The sequence below is a fragment of the Triturus cristatus genome, chromosome 3_1 (genome assembly GCF_964204655.1).
Source record: "Triturus cristatus chromosome 3_1, aTriCri1.1, whole genome shotgun sequence".
Taxonomy (NCBI): Eukaryota; Metazoa; Chordata; class Amphibia; order Caudata; family Salamandridae; genus Triturus; species Triturus cristatus.
The window spans coordinates 482,618,407-482,640,722 of record NC_140583.1 but is presented as its reverse complement, the minus strand read 5'-3'; the positions used below and the strand labels follow the sequence as shown (position 1 = coordinate 482,640,722).

The following is a 22,316-nucleotide window of genomic DNA, read 5'->3' as shown; positions in this document are numbered from 1 at the left end:
AAACATAAACAGCCTTCCGGCTTGGGCTCTACCTGTCCCCATGCCAGTGCCGAATCGATACCTTCGGCGTTGAAAACAAAACACATTCTGGTTTCCGTGCCACCGTTGCATAAACCTAAATGTTAGGAGCCAAAACCATTGGAGCCAACGCTATAACCGGCATCAAAAGAATGAACTGCAACTAAAGAGCTTCGGACCGATAATCCACCTTCGGATCTGAAACAGAAGGAGATCGTTATTAACCCAGAAACTGGATGTATTCATACCGAACTTCCAGAGAAAAGGAAAATGGGCCTACCAGAGGACTACAATATTCCTCTGAAGAGGAAAAATGTGGACACTAACCCTTCCCCACCATATATCCCACCTTCTACACCCACTGATCTAAATTTACTAATTACACCTACAAATTCCCCTACGCCACCATCACCTGACCCACAAGACACAGTGGATGAGGATGGGGACATGGATGAATATGCACCACAAGATGCACCACAGGATCAACCATGGGATCATTATAATGTCTCTCAACCAGATAATGACCCTGACCTATATCCATCGAGGCCTTCGCCCCCAGATGACAACATTGGGTATATCAAGCTCCTTAGTAGGGCCGCACATTATCATGAAGTAGAGCTTCATAAAGAAAGTTTAGAGGAGGATTTTTTGGTGGAGACACTGAGTTCATCTCAAAAGGCTACACAAACATTGCCAATGTTAAAGGCAATGCTCAAACACACAGGATATCTTTAAAGACCCTGTAAGAGCTAGGATCCTCACTCCCAGGGTAGAGAAAAACGTACAAAGCTGCACCTAATGACCATGGGTATATCAAAGGCCAGTTACCGTTAGACTCTCGTCTTTTCCAATGCTCGTAAGAGAGCTAACTCTCAAACAGAGGACGCCCCTCCTCCTGATAAGGAGTCCAAATTATTAGATGCTTCGGGAAAAAGGATAGCCTCCCAAGCAGCTAATGATTGGCGCATTGCCAATGCCCAAGCATTGTTGGCAAGGTATGATAGTGCTCATTATGACAAACTCGAAAAGCTCATTGAATTTCTACCCGATGAGCATAAGCTAAAGCCTGTGACCTTATTCAAGTAGGTAAATTAATAACTATTACCTCTATCAGGTGTGTGTTCGATCAGGCAGATGCAGCAGCTCAGGCAATAAACACTAGTGTACTACTCCGTAGACATTCCTGGCTAAGGATTTCAGGGTTCAAGCCTGAAGTACAAGCGTCTATTCTTAATCATCCTTTTGATAAAGAACATCTCTTTGGCCCAGCTGTCGATGTATCACTGGAAAAGATGAAAAAAGATAATGAAGTTCCTAAGTCCATGGGGGCCTTACAATCACGTTCTAATAGGGGTTCCTTTCGTCGCTCATACTATAGGGGCGGATCCAAAAATGCATCTACAGAGAATCCCTCCTCCTATTACAAGGGCAACAATCAGTCGCCCTCTTCAAGAGGTTACTTTAGAGGAGCATATAGAGGAAACAATGGCAAGGGATAAGGCAGAGGTAATTCAACAAGCACCTCCCCTGCAAACAACAAGCAGTGACTTATTTCTCATACACCCCGATCATTCCACTCCTGTCAGGGGACGTCTTTCACAATTTCTGCCCATTTGGAATACGGTTACATCAGACAAATTGGTTCTATTAATTATCCAATCTGGTTATTGCCTGGAACTTACAAGCACTCCACCGAATATTCCTCCAAGGTCATCTCACCCTTTTAGAGCAAGAGGTTCTTTCTTTGTCGCAAAAGGGTGCAATAGAACTGATCCCTTAACAATTCCAAGGAACAGGAGTGTACTCCCTCTACTTCCCAATTTTTAAAAAGGACAGCTCTCTAAGGCCTATATAGACCACCGAGAACTAAATCTATACATCCAGTCGGACCATTTTCATATGGTAACACTCCAACAAGTGCTTCCTCTCCTTCAGCAAGGTGACTTTCTATCCACTCTGGATTTAAGGGACCCTTACGTTCATATTTCAATACACACTGTGCACCGCAAATACCTCAGGTTTGTGGTAGCAATTCCAACATTATCAATTCAAAGTCCTTCCCTTCAGAGTGTAAAGTAACAACAAAAGAGGAAGGGTAATAACACGACTGATCCCCTCGAGGAAAATTGTGTAAACCAACGAAGTCAGTGTAATCTCAAGAATGCACTCACCATCCGAGGAAGCACCGGTCTCCAAGGTCAGAACCTACCCAATCACTTACAGGGAGGAAAACAGACCTGCGGAGGTAATACAAATTATGTATGAAAAGCCCTCACTCACCAACCTGGTTGGTGACATGCTTCATCATCGGGCTCCACCGGGCATGGCCGAATGCCATCCCAGTGTGCTGCAATGCCAGGTTACTGCGGAGCGGGGTTGTGTGTGGTGACAGTGAATTTAAAATTCCCAATTAAGTCAAAAAAGTATTTTATTCGTTTTGCTAATTGGAAAATTAAAACATAATAAAAAGGAGTGATGGTCAAAAAAATATAACAGACCGGGTTCACTCCATGGCGGTCAACATGTTTCTGCCTTTATGTGTAATTTACAGGCTTTCATCAGGACCAGAGTGGAAGTGTGGGTGCCCCGGTGGTGTGAACGCGCTAAGGTTCACCCTCCCGTGGGCTGCTGTGTGAAAAATGATATATAAACACAGGAAAAATCCGCCAAAAACTATAATGGTGGAGAGAAACGAGTTTACTTGTGAGGCTAGACTGTTCGTCGCCTCAGGGATCCCGGGGTGGAGGTGCGAGCAAATATGGCACACCGCCCTCGCTGCTCGGCACCCGTTAGGAACCTACACCGCCTCAAGCCACCGGGTCCTTCAGAGTAACAACTGCTACCAGGGTTTTCACAAAGTGTTTGGCAGTAGTCGCAGCCCACCTCAGGAGACATGTTCACGTCTTCCCATACTTAGACGACTGGCTCATAAAGGCCAGCTCGCACAACAGCAACAGCTATCTACGCCATACACAAAAGGCTGTGCAATTGCTTCACCAACTAGGATTCACAGTAAACCAGACCAAATCCCATCTCCAACCATCCATGTCTCAAGACTATCTAGGAGGTCTAGGAGCTACTATAGACACACAGAAAGCTCTAACATACCCAACTCCAGCCAGAATCAGGAATATTCAAAACCTGATGTCTCAGTTCCAGCCTCAACACTCCTTACCAGCTCGACTGTTCATGCAATTACTGGGAATGATGGTGTCCTGCATTTTCATAGTTCCCTACGCAAGACTTCAGATGCCCCCTCCTACAGAAATGCTCAGCACGTCAGTGGAACCAGGCTTAAGGTCAATTATCAGATCTAGTGTTGGTAGACGGCCGCACCCATCGCTCTCTGTAGTGGTGGAACACACAAAACCTTTTGAAAGAGCGGCCCTTCAGCGACCCGGTTTCACAGATCGTACTGACAGCAGACGCATCACTGACATGTTGGGGAGCGCACCTCCAAATCCACACAATTCAAGGGTTGTGGAGCTTGCAACAAAAACAGCTTCATATAAATCATCTAGAACTGTTAGCTATTTTTCTGACTTTAAAAGCTTTTCAAGCTCAGCTAGTATGCAAGACTGTGCTAATCCTTACAGACAACATTACAGCCATGTACTACATTCGAAAACGGGGGGGGGGGGGGGGACACTCCCTTTAACTGTCCCACCTAGCCCAGGACATATGGATGTGGGCCACTGATCACAAAATCTATCTTCTAGCAGAACACCTCCCAGGAGTAGACAATCAGATGGCAGATCTGCTAAGTCGAAAGACACAGCAAATACCCAGACCTAGACCTGTTCTCCATGCACCTAAACGCAAAATGCCCAAACTTCGCGTCCAGGTATCCACACCCTTTGTCCAAAGGCAATGCACTATGGATGAACTGGTCAAGGATATTTGCTTACGCTTCTCCGCCTCTCCCACTCATTCCATTAGTGGTTCGGAAACTCAAACAAGCGTCCCTGACACTAATCCTAGTTGCTCCCACATGGACACGTCAACCATGGTTCACAACCCTATTGGAACTCTCGGTAGTTCCTCATCAAAAACTACGTCTTACACCCAATCTCCTCACACAGAGCCATGGATACATAAGATACCCAGACCCCAGACAACTAAATCTGGCGATCTGGCACCTAAAGTCCTAGAGTTTGCCTATCTTAATCTACCGCCAGACTGCATGAATATTATCAAAGAGGCTTGATGTCCTACCACAAGAGCCTGCTATGCAGCAAAGTGGAAGCAGTTTGTGATTTACTGTAATAACAACCACATCAACCCGCTTGATGCTTCTGTCCAAAATATTATATGCTATTTGTTACATCTACAACGTGCCAATTTAGCATACACGTCGATACGTTTACATCTAGCTGCTATAGCTGCATACCTCCAAAATAGACCACATCTATCTCTTTATAGAGTATCTGTCGTTAAAGTGTTTCTGGAGGAACTGAAAAGAGTTATTCCCCCGAGACGTCCACCTGCTCCAGTGTGGAATCTCAACATTTTTTTTCACCAGACTAATGGGTCCACCCTTTGAACCATTATACAGATGTGAACTGCAATTTCTCAAATGGAAAGTTGCTTTCCTAGTTGCGCTCACATCACTCAGAAGAGTGGGTGAACTTCAGGCATTGACCATAGAAGAACCTTTTTTTTACAAATGCGCCAAAATAAAGTGGTTCTTCGACTAATCCTAAAGTAATTTCTGCTTTTCACATCAATCAATCTGTTGAGTTACCCGTGTTCTTCCCTCAACCAGATTCAGTGGCAGAACGTGCACTACACACATTAGATGCGAAAAGAGCATTGCTGTATTACATTGAAAGGACAAAGCCTTTCCGTAACACAAATCAGCTTTTTGTCGCTTTTGCTCCACCATACAAAGGCAATCCTATATCAGAATCCGGAATTGCAAGGTGGATAGTCAAATGCATTCAAATATGCTATGCAAAGGCTAAACGAACATTACAGTTCCCCCTAGGGCACACTCTACACTCAAACTGGGGGCTTCTGTGGCATTCTTAGGAAATATACCCATAGGTGATATATGCACAGCTGCAACATGGTCTACACCTCACACATTCACAAAACACGGTTCTGTGGATGTGTTGGCAGCACGGTAGGCCAAGCAGTTTTATGTACACTATTTCAGAATGCTGCAGGCTAGCCACCGCTTTGGGAGATAACTGCTATGTAGTCTATGCAAAAGCATATGATCTACAGCTCATATGCCTCAAACAGAAAATGCTACTTGCCCAGTATGCATCTGTTCTTAGCATATAGAACTGATGAGTTATATGCGCCCACTCGCCCGCCTGCCTCCCCGGGTACCTATACCTGTTGCAGTAACATCTTACTTGGATACATGCATTCATGGACATCTCCTTTTTACTACTCTTACTAAATCCATTATCACCCTCTGCGGGAAAACAATCTAACGATGGAGTCGATGCCCATGTGCACTTTCACCGAAAGGAGGAGTCACCTACCTCGTGACTGGAAAGACTTCTACAAAGAAAAACAAAGTGCAAACATCCGGACCCAACACTAGATGGTGATCTATGCAAAAGCATATGTCTCTTCAGCTCTATCTGCCAAGAACAGATGCATACTGGGTAAGTAGCATTTTCCTTTACCTCTCTCCATCCCTCTGTCAGTCTCTTTTGTGTCTCTATCTCAGTCTCTGTGGATGGAGTACCAAGGCACCCCTTTGGGAAAATAGGTACCATTAGCTGAGTTGCAGACCTTGGAAACTTGAAATCCGTGCTCTCTTCTGGATTCCACTATTTCAAAAACGGATTCTGGGCAAATCTCAAATTGTAAACATGTGTAATCTAAACATGTCAGTTGTGTTGGTCAGTACTGTCCGTGTTTCATCATTTTATGCTTTTTCCAGGTATCCAAATTTAACTGGTCTTCGCTGTCTGCAACAACCATGTTTGAGAGGTTCTTGTTACAATAAAAATCCTTGCAGTGAAGCACTTCAGTGCTCCTTTGACCTAGGACATTGCTACAAATACATCCGTTAACTAGATGCCATTTTTGTGAATGTTTCAGATTTCAAGGGCATTTTGTATGGAATAGAACCAGATTACTGCATTAGATTCCGCAGAGCTAGCTAGCTAGCTGGCTGTGACGCAAGAATCCGAGGACTTACTTTGTTCATAGAGTGCTATCCCAGGGACTGTAACATATATGAAGCCAGTAAAATTGTAATTCTCTTTCTGAAATATTCACTCTAATACTGTCATCCGATAGCTAAGGACTATCCATTTGCCTGAAAGTGCTTTAGTAATATCTGCCGCAAATGTTTATGCAGTGACTACGTAAATGAGCACAAATATGCCATCTCACAGGTAATGTGGGATATTTGTGTTCAGTTAAATAGTCAAAAACTCTTAGCCCCTCCGGCATGCAAATTCATCTTATATAAACTCTCCCATAGCATACATTCTATATCTTCATTCATGAAACAGGAGTTATTAAATAGGGTTTTTAATAAGAATCGCTTTGTAATGGATCATAGTGCTGCTCTTCCAGTGCGATTCGTCTTATGTCGTCTGTAGTTATTTGTTGAAATATGATTGTGACTCTTTTGCTTTCAGTATGTCATCTATAGTGTTTTCTTGTGGCATTTCATAAGTGTCCAATGTTTTGCAAAAAGCACATAACCAGTCCATGCACTGATTATTGACGGCTGCAAAGCCTCAAGATACGTTCTCTAGCTGATTTTTGAAGCACCTGCCTGATCTACGTGAGAGAAAAGGCACAGCGCAGTAGAGCGCTTTACCTTCGATGGTGAGCGGTACACAAGGCAGCTGATGATCTGGCTCAAAGCACAGCAGGAGTACCATGGGTCTACCGCCTTGAATAAGGGGAGGCGAGCGAAAAGAAGCATTGAGGTACATCATGCAGCATCCTTTGTCCTACCGACCTGTAGTGCATAGTAGCAAAAAAGCAGCAGACATCAGGTCAACAACAGCATAAGAGTAGATCAGGGTAGGGACAAAGGGAGTGCCATACACAGTTTGCACAAGTATGACCCTTGAGTCATGTCGAGCTGGGCCGCCTGGCAACTTGAGCACCCAACTGACAGACCACGTGGGCATCACTTTGCTGGCATCATCTGATGTCACTCATGGCACTCTAACAAATGTCTGCCAATCACTTTTACATGTGGTACAACATTGTGCCATTTCTCGTTGTAGCACTCCCTCTGACACCCTATTTAACTTATGAAGATGTATTCAAATGCACAGTTGATTGTCATTAAGTACAAATCTACTTTTTTTCACAGGCGCTTTTTTCTAGCAGCTTGTGATGTTCCAGAACCGGAAGATAAGTTTAATGTGGATGAATATTCAGACTTGGTTACACTCACCAAACCAATCATCTATATTTCTATTGGAGAAATCGTCAACACGCACACAGTGAGTACCCTCCTACTTGCAAACCAGCCCTCACGCCAGGTGCTGGAACCGTTAAACAGGTCTCAATGTAAATATACATACAAAACTATGTATGTGTATATATATATATACACACACACATATAGATACATCACAAAACCATCAGCTATGGTTAAATGAATACACACCTTAATTATACATAAGTATATCTCAAACAGGCTTGTCTTATCGGAGAGCCTGATATAGCCCTGTAGGCTGGTTGTCTTTCTGAAAGCACCTGACAGCTTGTACAATGTACACTTGCATGAGAGTTTGGATGTAACAAATCTTCGTAGACTTGCCGCTCGCTGCATTGTAACCTAGTTTCTTTGAGGTTAATGTGAGCATTGTCTGAAAGATTCTAATTTTGTTACAGCTCCTCTTAGATCATCAGGATGCTATTGCACCAGAACACAATGATCCAATCCACGAGCTTCTGGATGACCTGGGGGAAGTGCCTACGATAGAGGCCCTCATAGGTGAGTTGTTCTTTACCCACATGACTACTAAAAAGTAGAAAAATGCTTGTTCCCTGGAGGTGATACTTTTCACCGTTCTGTAAACTAGATTTCATGTCCTGAACACTTCTGCTTGGCTTTCATTCCGGTTTGTTGTGTTATTTATTTAACATAGCGCTCTGTAGTAGCTATAGTGTTTCTAGGCACTTCTCGCAGATATTTCAAGGTATAGACGCATCCCTGAGAAACTTCAGTGACCACCCATTCTCTACTTTTCAAATAATAAACCTAACCAGATAACGAGAGAAATCTTGAAAATACTAGCATCCTTAATTGGAATATGTTAGACCTGGCATCTTTTGGCGTGGTTACCGCTGACTTTTTTGCCTCTACCTCCTGTATTTTTGATGCTATGCTGGATGTCGTTTTTACTGGTATAGATGCTTTGGGCACTTTGCCACTGCTGATCAGTGTCAAAGTGCAAGTGCTCCCTAGGGAAATTGTGATGTAATTGGCTATACATGTTTGGCATATTTGTTCTACCTGCAAGGCCCTAGTAAAGTGCACTGAGAGTGCCAGGGCTGGTAGTACAAATGCTACTAGTGGGCTGCAGCACTGATTGTGCCACCCACAGGAGTAGCACTAAAATGATGTCTTAGGCCTGCTTGCAGTGCCTATGTGCAGTCCAGGACTGCCATGTCGACCTGGCCAGTGCAACCACTGACCAGGCCTTATCCTTCCCTTTTTGTACATATAAGGCATTCCTATGGTGGCCCTAGGTACCCCCCTGGGCTGGGTGCAGTGTATCTGAAAGGTAGGGCATGTACTGAGGTGTGTAACATGCCCTGGTAGTGAATTACAGCCATTGTCGTTTTTCACTGCTGAGAGGCTTTCTTGCCCATAGGACAAAATGGGGGAGGCTGTTTACATGCCTATCTTCCCCTAACGGCAAGATCGAAAATCCAAGTTTGGTATCTTTGTGTTCAGAATTTAATTATACATCTTTTAAGAAAGATGGCTTTTAATTTCACTGTGTGAGAATAGCACTTTTTAGAAAGTAGCTATTCTCCTGTTTAACCTTCCTGTGTGCCTGTGTGCAGATTGGCTGACTGGTGTCATGTGATGGACTAGGTGGCTCCAGGAGTCTGGATGAGTCAGCAGCAGGGTGAATAGGGAGATCTGCTCTAGATGGGTGGGAGGAGTAGCCCCTGGGTTTGAATAGGGCTGCCTCTGACAGCACAATGCCGGCTCCACCCCCTGCTGGCCAGGCTGAGGACTCTGCCTCTGCCAGCACAAAGAAGGCTCCACCTCCTGCCGGGCGTCCAACGACCCTGCCCTCACTCTGAAAGGAACCAGGTGCTCCAGGGCAGAGCACACCCAGGAACCGGTTTGAGCAGGGGAATCCCCCCACTGAAACATAGAGAGACAACGACTTGGAGGGGTATAAGAAGAGAACCCCAGACACATAAACTTTAGATCACTGTGGAACTAAGAAGGAACCTCTGCCAAGGAGAAAGCTGGAAGGAACTGAAGAGGAGAAGACTGCCTGCTTGCTGTTTTGCTTTGCTGCCAAGGAGAGGGAAGGACTCTGCTGTTTCCCCTTCTTTAAATTCTGATCTCTAAGGGCCTGAGGAGAGCTGGCTCCTTGTTAAGAAATCCCAGGAACAAAAGGACTTCACCACCAGCTCCCCTGTAACTCTGCTGAGTGAGTTCTGAGCTGCCTTGGAGTGCTTGCCTAGTCTTGGGGCCTCAGGAGGTCGTTTTCCTGTGTTTGGGAGCTGGAAAGCAAAAAGCGTGAACAAGAGTAACTGGTACCCATCGCATCATCCGTTTGAGGGTCGCATCATCCGGTTGCGATGCGCAAGATCGAGAGTGCGAGAAGAATTTCATTGCGGCGTCATCGCAGCACCCGGAGTCCCCGCATCGCCGAGTGCATCGAGCATCGTCCCGGTGCGTGAAGATTCCTGACACTGCGAAGGTCGTCGCAGAACCAGTTTGCAGGCCGCACCACTGCCGGTGCGTGAAAGTATCCAGTCGCTGCGTGCGTCGACGCAGAGTCCCGTCCCGTGGCGCTTTGAGGGTTGCGGCGCCAGAAGTCAACGCCGCGCCACGCATCGCGCCCCATCGAAGAGCGTTGCACCGTACCTGTGCGTGAAGCTTCCCCCTAAGAAACCTACGCAACGAAAGCCAAAGTCATCGCATCCTCCCCCCTACAGATCGGAGCCGGCGCATCCACCTCTGCTGCGTGAAGCAGGGCTGCTGCAAAGCCTCCCCAAGGTCTCAGGAGTATTGCATCGCCTTTGCCATCTTCATTGTTATAGCTTTTGGAAACCTTAGCGCAACTACAGGTACTGTTGGGCACGAGAGTTTCGCATTTTGTGCATTGAGAGTCGCATTGTGCAGGACACTCATTTTTACATCCTGGAGTACTTTCTACAAACTCTTGAACTATCTTTAAAGTAACCTTTTTAATTGTATGTTGGTTTTTCTGTAGTCTTTGGTCTTGTGAAGTTTTTAGTAAAGATACATTATTTTTCTAAAACTGGTGTAGAGTAAATCTGTGGTGTTTTCACTGTGCTACTGTGAGTGTTGGTACAAATACTTTACACATTGCCTTTGATAGCCTAGACTGCTCAGGCCAAGCTACCTAGAGGGTGAGCAGGGGTTATCTTAACAGTGTATCCCCCTTTCCCTGACTAGAAGCAAGGGTCCCTACTTGGACAGTGGTACCTACCCTGCCAACTAGAGACCCCCCGGATCTAACAGAATATTAATAATATGCTGTGTAATGAACATAATCACATTTTGTCGAAAATTAAAGTATCTAGTATATAGTGCCAATTATATAGTGTAAGCCCAACTGGGATGCAACAAAGCACAGTACGTGAGTGTGGTCTTGGAGACAGGGGTTGTTTTCATCTGAGAGTCTTGCATATTTCAGTACACATCTTCACATTACATAACACCCTTACATAACATCATTACATGTATTTACAATATGCGACAGTAGAATATTACGTGATTTGCCCAGAATGACATGATTTTTGGAGACATGCTGAAGGCAAGTGTACAGAGCAGCAGCCGATTACAGAAGCAAACTGAATACCTACAACAGGATGCAGCTATGAATGGGTGCATAATTTGCCTCCGATTCTGAGTTTTAACCACCGGAATGAAGTGTTTGGTGCTGTTTACCTTTTTTTAACTGCCACTAATCGTAGATAGATGCTACCATGTCTGGCACTTACCCGAGTTCGCGGCCAAAAGAGTGTTCGCTGCGATTTGTAATCAGGGCCTAAGTATGCAGATTCCCAGTTCAGCAAATGTGCCACATTTCTTCCTGATAGACTAAGCTTGAAGCATCTTTTGAGCCCTTCTATCAGAATTTGTGAATCAGGCAAAAGGAGTTGCACTCAATCGTGATACATACCTAGTGATGAACTAAGTGTTGTTTTACAAATAATACGTGTTGGAAAGGCATCAATTTTTAAACAAGTATGTATAGTTGCATGTAGCGCAAACCTATGTACAAAGTAGCAGCACTAATTTCATAACGGAAATGAAGAACCAAATTGCCAGAAACATTTAATATTGCTATCTATTATCTATGAAATCTAAAGTAATTCTCTGATCCGTCGATTTACTGCGTTTTTTTGCCTTTTTTCAATCTGATATGTCACGCATGCACTAATTCTGCAGGTAATCTGCTTACTATTTGCGTTGTGTTTTAAAATCCCACTTTTGATACTTAATTTTCCTCCTTTAGGGGAAGGACCAGGAAATCCAAGTGATACAAACAAAGAGATGTTAGCAAAGACAGAGGTTTCTCTCACCCTGACCAATAAATTTGATGTATTGGGCGACGAGAATGCAGAAAAGGATGCTAGAACAATATTGTTAAAGTAAGTCTTTCAGTCCAACTAGTATTTTAACATCATTTTATTTTTGCACATTTTCTAAAACATGCCAAGGCTTATTTGATCTACATATATTATGATTTTGTTTGTACATTTTGAGGTCAGTGCAATAGTTCCTGATCCCTTGTAAGTTTCTTAGTCCCTACAATACAAACGCTTTTTATTTGGTAGATTTTGCCTACACAGAATTTAATTTTTAAGAGTATGTGAAACACAAAGTATCGATGCCCATTCTGGGTTTCAGCATACGATAGGGATGGCCAAATCCTAATTCATCAATAATTGATTTCTGTCTCCAGTTTATTCTCTTTTAGGATAATTGCCTTTCTATGATCTAGTTCTGTATGTATATATTTTGTACCAGAGAGCAAATTTTCATTTTCAGAAATTAAAAATGGCCATAAATGCAATCAAAAGTTATTATGTTCTGCCCGGTAATACCTTATTTCCCCTTGTGGACACCGTTGTGGCTTGTTTGTTTTTAAGGGGAACTCCCATGTAAAAGGAAAAATAATGCAACCTACATAGCTCTGATTTCCACCACCTGGGAATTTCCATCACATTTTTAAAGTCCTTTTGGAGAAGATGTCCGTGGTGAGCTGTGGAGGTGATCCACTGCAGCCATCCACCATTTTCTCAGGTCATTTTTGAGTCATCTACAGAGTCCCTTGGTACCCCACATCCCCTTTTAGTCATTGGACAGCGGAGGTTGTCATGGCATAATTGGACGACGGGAGTTCCAACATTAATATTTGGGCATTTATAGCAGGATCTGGGTAGTTAATTACAGCACCATTCTTCTCCTTCATGGTGACAGTCCACAGACGTGCTTGACATTCATCCGACCCACGGTTGAAACCAAGGTGAATCTCCAGAGCCCTTGCTGCATTTTAATGATGCTGTGTCTTAAACATTGGTGATGACATAGTCTAAGCCTTGCTCAGCCCCACCAATGAGTCTGCCTGTAGTGAGGTGCCAAATGTCTGCTCCTGGGAACCTGGACTTTCTGACCAGCACCAACCCTTGAAAGCCTGGTGGTTCTGGCCTCCATCAGCATGGTCAATCCACCCTAATGTATTATTCCCCACAGCCCTGCTAGACAGGAAGTCAAAGCGCTGTGATGCCGTTGGTAAAAGTTTGGTGTTGAAGACCATGAATATGTTGGATCTTTTAGGGTGCTATAAGCATGCAGTGTGTAATATGGCCAGTGAAATCTTGGCAGCCATTCCAGAATTTAGGAATGCATTCACAGAAACAATCTGTCTGAATGCTGCTTAGCATGTATTGATAGTCGGTGTGAACAAAATAGATTGTGGGATCGCGCTATGGGCACTAATGCTGTCATCCAACGACAAACATGAATGCATGCTACAGACGTTTGTGTACGTACAAGCATCCCTTATGACTATACCTTTTATTGGCTCCATGTGTTTTTTGTCTGGAGAATTCTGCTCTTGGGTGCTTCAAGGAAAGCTGTGTCACAATTCTTTTGTTGGACTTGTTGTCGCCAGCTCACCTGTTCCATCAACAATACTGTAAATTCAGAGGGTACTCTTGAGGCATTACTGTTGGCAAAGACACCCTAACAACATATCACTACATATTAAAGCATACATGAGCATTGGCATGTTCATAAAATACTTGCATTTAGGCATACAAATAAATAATTCTGCCTTAACAGGTTGAAACTCAACAAAGCGTTGCCCTGAAAAATATCTTGACACTAAACGAAGATCAGCCTTAATAGGCAATATCTGAATAGAAGCCCTCCGTACTGCTTTGCAGCGGACACAGCTACGGCACATAAGAGTGTGAGGGAACAGTATCATGTGAGGATACATTTGAGAGTCCAGGTTTGATATAAAAAATGAATTGAACACTAGGCATGTCATGGCACAATCTTAAGATTTGTTTTCGCCCACAAACATGACCCAGTCCTTCATCACACTCTTATACCTTGAGACAACATAAGACTAAAAGTAAAATTATATTTGAGGAGGCTCCTTTACGCAATAAATTCCATAATCACATTCATACTTTTTATGCAACAATTTCCTGATTGATAGTGACCGTCATTTCTACCAGGTTGTGTTTTTTATTGTGCCGGGAGCAAGTTTTGCTCCTTCTTGCCCGCCCTGCACTATCAGATTGCTGGCATTATTTCCTCAACGCAAGGGTCCTTGAAAGCAGTTATCTTTGGCAACTCACTGCACCTCGACCAGACTCTTTATTGAGGATCATTTCCACTCTGGGTTAATTAAATATACCTCCTGCGTTAGTATTTATTTATTTCACACTATGGTGAGCACCAATGTCTGCCATCCCACCATATTAGGCCCAGGCATACTATTCCTACACAGGATTCTGGTGCCATTCAGATGTACCTACATCCTAAGATTCCTGATGTGACCCTCAGACTCAGAAATAGGGTTGAAACGCTGTTGATATTAATAAGTAGCAAACAAAGGCCTCTGCTGTTATGACCAATGGACTTTTATAAATTCAAAAGTCATTTGGTACAAACACACATGCACTTTTGTTCCCCCGCCTATTTGTTATTGTCATTTTTGTTGTAGTTTTTGTTTAAGTGAGACATATTGCACATTTTTATAACATTGTAACAAACATTGTTGCATATCAATTGTGGATAACCATCATTTGTGGTAATGAACAAGTGTTATGGTCATTAATGTTTGGTTAATATTGCATTGATTGCATATGGTGATTTCGCCTTTCATTGAAAAATTGTCTAAATGATACCAAGTAGTACCATTGGTTTGCAAAATCCTAAACACAATAAAGCCACTGAACACGACAGACCACCTTCTGTCCAGTTGCAACACAGGACACTACTCCATGTTTTCCATCTGTGCCAATACATGATAGACATAAAACAAGAAGAGGATCTGGGCCAACCATGTGAAGAGTGTGTCCCAAGTTCTGAAATGCACAGAACAAATACTTAGTCGAGTCAGACGATAAATTACTTCTAGAGAAATCTCTTTAAGGCACTGGCTCTAGAAGAAAATTCTGCATATCATGCAGTAATCCAGTATGATGTGTTAAACATGGCGTCACAATGGCCATAGACCACAGGGAGAATTATATTCTCATGGAAACATTGTTTAAGACAGAGAGAACATGGTTTGATAAAGACAGTCTTAAATAACTCAGGAGAAATCGTTCAATATCAAGTAGGACACCTTGTATTACACTTCTAGCATAAATATGAAACTATAACACAGAATCTGTTTATAAAAGCATGATTATGTGTTGCTCTACACTGCTGCAACAGGATCCTTCAACCACGGTGCCACTGAACAGCCCCCTCCAGACGAAGAAAGCAAACTCATTGAGACAGCGGGGAAGAGGGTGTCAGTGGACTATACAACCTTGTGGCGTACTTGGCACTCCTCAGGTATTATGATAATTTCCAGTTGGAGAAAATGGAAGAACTCCTCTAACAAATCCCTGAAAAACATCAAAAGAGAAGAGAGGAAATTGTCGGTGAGGGAAAAATAATTTCAGACGCCGTTATACAATGCGCTTTTTATTCAGCAGCTATGGCATATTGCCATATTGCCTTGCTATCTATTTCCCTATTTTGTTCTTCGGAACAGCTATACCCATTAGATTTACCATTCAGTATATGTTATTTATTTGACCCATATGTTGATGAAACTTTTGAAAAGATTAGGAAGAGCATTCACCCCGGTAGGTGAATGATCACATTTCGGCAAATGCATTCATTTTAACACCACAAAAAACTCAACAAAGAACCCATTCCATTAGACAGGCGTACCAAGATACTCAGCCCTTTTAGCAACAATTCATCCAGGTAGACTAGCATACCAAGGTACTCAATTCCTTGTAGTAAACTACTGTAAATCAGTCTTTTTAGAGAGAAGGGCTTTGATGAAACACTAAAGACTGAAGTAGAGGTTTAAATTCATGAGGAGCTTATACTGCATCCAATTAGTGATTCTTTGCGCATTCCCCTGATCTTAATATACCTTTCGAGGAGGGTTGAGGCATGAGATGCATGTCCGGAGGACAGGTAAAGGAGATAAATGGGTGCTGTAAATATTGCAGCATGGCCACTCCATTGTGTTCATGGATATACCCACAAGCATACTCCCACAAAAGCAAAACATCAGCAGAAACACATGCCATTATTGCTGAAAGAAATTCACTCCTTGTGGAGGGAGGAATTGAAAAATTGATTTAAATCAGCGGGGCAGATATTTAAATGCATGTGCTTCCTATACCAAAAAGGATTGCACACTGTGTCCCATATTCGGTCTGCAGGTCCTGCAAACCCTTTGTTTCAAGCTGACAATGTTGTAGGAAATGATCCTACTTTTTCCAAGAAGGTGAATTCCCAGTGGCACTCTACTTCAAGTAAGCCTACTTCTGTATCTCTACTATGTGGTACATAAAAGAAATACGGGTGCACACACATTTCTTTTGTCTAGGCTGACACAGGAAATTTGGCATTGGGCATTTGCTAGTTGAAAACCTATGATTTTTCTGATCTCAGTAAAATGAATCGGACGAATGGAAGATAAACACTCAGCTCATCAAACACTACTTCCAAGTTTGGGGAACCAAAACATTTGACTTGTTTGCAACATACCAGAATGAAAAATGCCAAAGGTCGCCTGCATGTACTCGGAGCCTAGTCAATGCTCTCTCGATCAGTTTGTTAGGAATATTTGCTTACGCTTTCTCCTTGCTGCGACTTATTTCTTATATAGTGTGGAAAATGAGCCAAACACAAATGACAATAATTCTTCTTGCCCAAACGTGGGCATATCAACCATAGTGCTGTCTGCTGCTTTAGATGCCCATCCACACAAAAGGCTTTCTCTATGTCCAGACCTGCTCCGTGTGCATCAACTATAGTGATTGCATCCCAACCTCAAGTCGCTTAAACTGGCGTATGGGGTCCTGGAATTTGAATACTTGAAGCTACCAGACGAAGGCTTGCAAATCCTAAAAGAAGCTAGAAGACCAACTACTCATGCATCCTATGACTCAAAATGGAATCAATTTGCCATTTAATGCAACAATTCCACATATTGCTAGTGCAGTTACCTTGCCGGCACTAGGGTCATGATTTTAATGGAGCAGCAGGTGCAGTGATGCAGGAGCCAAAGGGTCTAGGAAACTGTTAGAAATGGGATTTCTGGTTGGCTGAGGCTTGCGCCAAAGCCAGGCAGAAACCACCACTCTAGTCAGGGCTGGGGAGTTACACGCCAAAGATAACCCCTGCTCACCCCCTTGGTAGCTTGGCTTGAGCAGTCAGGCTTATCTCTGAGGCAATGTGTAAAGCGTTTGCGCGCGCACCCAGCAACAACACCCAAGGCCCACCACAAAAGAAACTCCACACAAGGTATTGTATAAAAATAACCTTTGTGTATTATACAAAACACATTAGATAAAAACACACACTTTACAATTTGCCAACAGGCACGGGCAGAATTTACAAGGGATTATATGTACAGGGGACAGGGCCACATGGACCACTGTCCGGAATTAGCACTTTTAGAACTTAGCACAAATCACCAATAGTAAATGTAGAACATAACACAAAGTAACTGTAGAGCACAACCAGTAACTACTGGCGCAATAATGACCTCAGCGTCATCACACTAGCATCAGGTATAAAACCTATCCTGCATCTATCACAGGGGCATAAACACATTTATGCAACTTCTCATAAGTCTAACGCATTAGACCTAACCACCTAAGTATAACTATTCTAGGGGCGTACATAACACAGGGAAGTACATTCTCCCTACCATCAACCTGAAAAGGTAAAACAACCTCCTAGGCAGGAATCCTATCTAGAGGTATGAAATACAGGGTGCGCAAAACATACTATACACAGTACATTTCCTAACCCCCATAAGCATGAACACAGGGTGCGCAAAACATACTACACTGTACATTTCCTAGCACCAAAATCACATTAGAGTCCAGGTCGCACCAGAACCTAAACGTAGCAGCTGCCCACTACTTGCTGGGCAGCTGGGGACACAGCAGGGCCTAAACGCTGCAGCTGGCACTACGTGCTGCGCAGCTGGGGGAGGCAAATAGGCATAGGGGGGCTCTCATTAGCCCTTCAGAACACACTGAACAACCTGCGCCAATACTTGGAGCCCTCTAGGCTCTTGAAATACTGTCCAAACGTTGGAGCCACCTAGGCTCTGAAAACAACATGCCCCCATAGCGTTGGAGCGGCCCACTGCACACACGGGGCCGCTCTGACTCTGTGCCTCGCACCGAACACCAGGGAAATGCCTCAGATTATACCGTTGGAGCCTCGTGGGCTCAGAGAAAACAATGCCCCGTAACGTTGGAGCGGCCCGCTGCCTTCCGGGGCCGCTCTGAGTACCAAACGAACTGCCCCCGTATGCGTTGGAGCCTCGTGGGCTCCCAGGCAGAGAATGCTGTCCCCTTTGGTGGAGCCTCCTCGTGGGGGGGCTCAGACACGCACAGAGACCACCCCGAGCCCTCTCCTTACCGGGGTCTCCTACGCGCCGGCTCTGCTCCTAATGTCGGCTCTCCTGACGCCGGGCAGCCGAGTCGCGCTGCCTGGCTCTCTCCACGGCCGGCTTGTGGGGCGTTGGCCAGAGCAGGGTAGGCTCCCGCCTGGCTTCGTGAGGCTGCGAGGCTTCCCAGCTCCCGGGTGCTTCTCGATGGAGCCTGCGAGGCTCCGGGACTTCAGTTTGCCGGCAATGGCCGCACTTCCCCTTCCGTCCCGCGGCCCCGCCCACAACCAGGCGGGCCGCGGGCTCGGCGATGCCTTTCAAATGCAGCTCGGGCCACGGCGGTGATTTCTTTTGCGGCGGCAAAGTGAGGGGTAGGCTCCCTCGGTTATTTAAATCGAGAGCGGGGTGGGCACCCGCGATTAAACTACAATAAGCGGGGTGGGCACCCGCATTAGTCATAAACTGGAAACGAAGACGCAGGGTGGGCACCTGCATAAAATTAGCGCAAAAGCAGCGGGGTGGGCACCCGCGAGACCAGTATCACGGGGGAATCCCTACGTCGGGATTCCCTCGGCGGCGATCGCAGCCCAGCGCTGCCAAGGCCCACATGTTCCTCCTTCCTGGGGGAAAAGATAGCGCTTTTCAGGCGCTAGTTCAACAGAAGGTCCTGGAGGCATCAGGGGGCAATGTAGGGCCCAGGGGCCAGCACACAGGGCCCTCCAGCAGGGAGGCAGCCCCCATGGCGGTCCCTCCTGGGCCCCACCAGCAGCAAGCCCCCTCCTGCCAGGATCCAAAGCAGAACAAGCAATAAAGCGCTCACCAGGCATTAGAAGTAAAGTCCTCCAGTGTCCAGGGCATCTAGGGGCTGGGCAGGGCCCAGGGAGGCAAGCCTTCCCCTGGGCCCCAGCAGCAGCGCGCCCCTGGTAGATTCAAGTGCAGAACAAGAACATTTTCATGGGGTCACAGCCCCTCTTTTATACACCAAATCCCTTTGTTCTGGGTTCAGGGTTCAGGGTGAGGGGGAAAACCAGTCGCAGCTGGTTGGGGAGCACCCTTGATGTGCTCAGCCCCTCACTCTATTCACTGGCAGGGCTAGGGTCGTCAGTCGCACCACAGGGGGCGGAGCCAGCATTGTGTGGGGAAAGCCCTGCCCTATTCAGGTCCAAGGTGCACTCCTCCCCAGCCATCAGCATGCTAATCTCACACTCACCACTGGGGCAGACCCAACCAGACTCCTGGAGCCAGGCTCACCAGCCAGCTCCAGCCAATCACACGCCAGACACACTGCACACAGAAGTGCCCACTTCTAGAAGTGGCACTTCCACACTAGGTACAGGCACGCCGCACACATCATCGCGCAGCATTGAATCACACGAGTCCGCACATACCAAACTCGGGCCTGCACACCCCACGCATCAGGAACTACTAGGGACACATACATTCCCCATGCATTCCTATGGGAGGGCAGGCCTATCTCACCACATTTTTATTTTATTTATTTATTTATGTGTTTTATAGAGCGCGAACTTGACCCGCTAGGGTATCAGAGCGCTTTACAGGGGAGCAAAGCAATATACAGACAGATTTAGAGTCGATCAGTTACAGCTCAAGTAGCAGTATAGTGCAGGAATATATATACACAAAGCATGTATTTACATTTTACATAACCGATTACAAAGAGCGACAAACCATATTTACAGAGTACATTTTCAATAATTCTGACCCGGTCCCAAGATTCTGGTGTTTCGGGAGAACCGGTAGTTAGGGGGGAGGTAGTGGGCCGTCATAGGCTATGCCAAAGAAGTAGTTGAGGTAGTGTTAGACGAGAAATTTGCCCATAAGGAAGATTTTGGCATCCTTTTTGAAGTGAGACAGTGAGGGGATTCTTCTTATGTGGGGTGGGAGAGAGTTCCATATTCGTGGAGCAGCCCCTGAGAAGGCCCGATTGTACGTTTTATTTTTCCGAAAACGTGCAGGTTGGAGCAGGAAATCCCTGGCGGATCTGGAGTTTCTGGTTCCTCCGGAGATCATGAGTTTCTGTGTCAGATATGCGGGGGAGTTAGAGTGTAAAGCTTTGTGCGTGATGCATGCTAGTTTGAGCTGTATTCTTGCCTCCAAGGGAAGCCAGTTGAGAGCTTTCAGGTGTGGGGAAATATGATCGTATTTCCTAGTGCCAGTCAGTAGTCTGGCAGCCGCGTTGAGGCAGGCTTTTAGAGGTGCCAGGGAGATCTTGGGTAAGCCCGAGAGGGTTGAGCAGCCATATTCCAGTCTAGAGATGACGAGTGCTTGAACTGCCATTTTTAGGTCGGGGGCATCAAGGAAGGGTTTCAATTTCCTAAGGTAGCTCAGATGGAATCTGGCTGTTTTAGCCATAGAATTTATGTGGTCCCTCATGTTAAGGTTTGTGTCAAGGGTAATGCCCAGGGATTTAGCCGAATTCACAATGGTCGGTGGGCAATTTAAGGCTGTAATAGCCTTGATCCATGATTGAATCTCTAAGTTGGCATTGGGAGGGGAGATCAGGAGAAATTCTGTTTTCTTTGCATTGAGTTTAAGTTGGTTGGATGCGAGCCATTGTACGGTGAGTATCAGGGCTTCGTTCAGGGAGATAATCTCTTCGAGAGAAGAGGTTTTGATGTAGATCTGGGTGTCATCGGCATACATATGATAGGAGATGTTAGCTGCGCGCAATACTTTGGTAAGCGGTTCAAGGTAGAGGTTGAAGAGGGTGGGGGACAGGGTTGATCCTTGGGGGACTCCAACTGTGACCGGCGATGGTGATGAAAGGTTGCCATCAATCAGGAATCTCTGTGACCGGTTATGGAGGAAGGAACTAAACCAATCTAGAACAGTGCCATCTAAGCCCATTCTGAGTTTGAGGCGTTCGAGTAATTTTTCATGGTTGACTGTGTCGAAGGCCGAGGATAAGTCCAGGAGGATTAGGAGACAAGTTTTGCCTTGGTCGAGGGCTTGGAGGGCATCATCGACTATGTGAAGCATGGTGGTTTCTGTGCTGTGCCCAGGTCTAAATCCGGATTGAAAGTCAACAAGGAGGTGGAAGTTGTTGATGTGCTGACTAAGCTGCTGTTGCACACATTTCTCCAACACTTTGGCTAAGAGGGGGATGTTGGACATGCATTCACAGTGCGCACGCACTTTACCCTGGGACACAGGGAAAGTGCGCAGGAACCAAAAACCACTATCACCAAGTCACCAATAAAAGCAAAAAAGTTCAGGGGTGAACCTGCCAGAAGGGCCAAGTCCAACAGAAACCCACTGAACACCGATTATTGCTATATTTTACTACTACCCCCCAACTAGGAACCAGCTCTGGCCACTATCTCCCCACTCCCTAGTAACCATCTTTGGGGAACTTCCACCACCCATGAAGGCTTAAAAAACTGTTCAACAAAACCATGAAATCCCTGTTCGTGATCAAGGACAGCACAGCTTTGGCAAGAACAGATAAAGAACTCCAATTCCGTAATCTTATTTTCACACTTAGTCAAGGAGAGCTTTTTGAAATATCGCCTATGCATACTACCATATCTATTACATCTACTGCCTTGGAAGCGAAACCCAGACCTGACCAGTTGTCGCTTATGTGATGATGGTGAAGAAGATCTGCTGCACCTCATATGCTTCTGTAAGAAGTTAATGGCCGAACTCAGACTACTGCTAAAAACATTGTTTAACCAAATTGGAATCGGCACATGTAGGCAGGCTGTGCTGGCCAGCCTCGCTCCAGGAGATTTGCAGCGGAATCTGGCCTCATGAGGTTTCTTAAAAAGGTAGAAGGGAAAATGGCAGCAGTCTACATGGTCTGGCTTATGCCCCCGGGCCTTCCAGTATATATCCCTTTTCCTGATATGTTTTATGGACTGCCCTGTTCAGAGCTCAACATGCAAACAATCTATCTATATAACAAATTGTGTGCGCTGCAATAAGCAGCGATTGAGCCGGAAGGGGTCT

The 22,316-nt window shown here is 45.2% G+C and overlaps 1 protein-coding gene across 1 annotated transcript in view; it reads left to right on the top strand.

The window, feature by feature from the left end:
• IQGAP1 (IQ motif containing GTPase activating protein 1) overlaps positions 1–22,316 on the top strand; it is a 532,553-nt gene that overhangs the window by 370,307 nt on the left and 139,930 nt on the right. Inside the window, exons 30-32 of the mRNA XM_085644306.1 lie at positions 7,322–7,454; positions 7,849–7,951; positions 11,697–11,832. Coding sequence (XP_085500432.1) covers positions 7,322–7,454; positions 7,849–7,951; positions 11,697–11,832 — 372 coding nt within the window. The remainder of the gene's footprint in view (positions 1–7,321; positions 7,455–7,848; positions 7,952–11,696; positions 11,833–22,316) is intronic.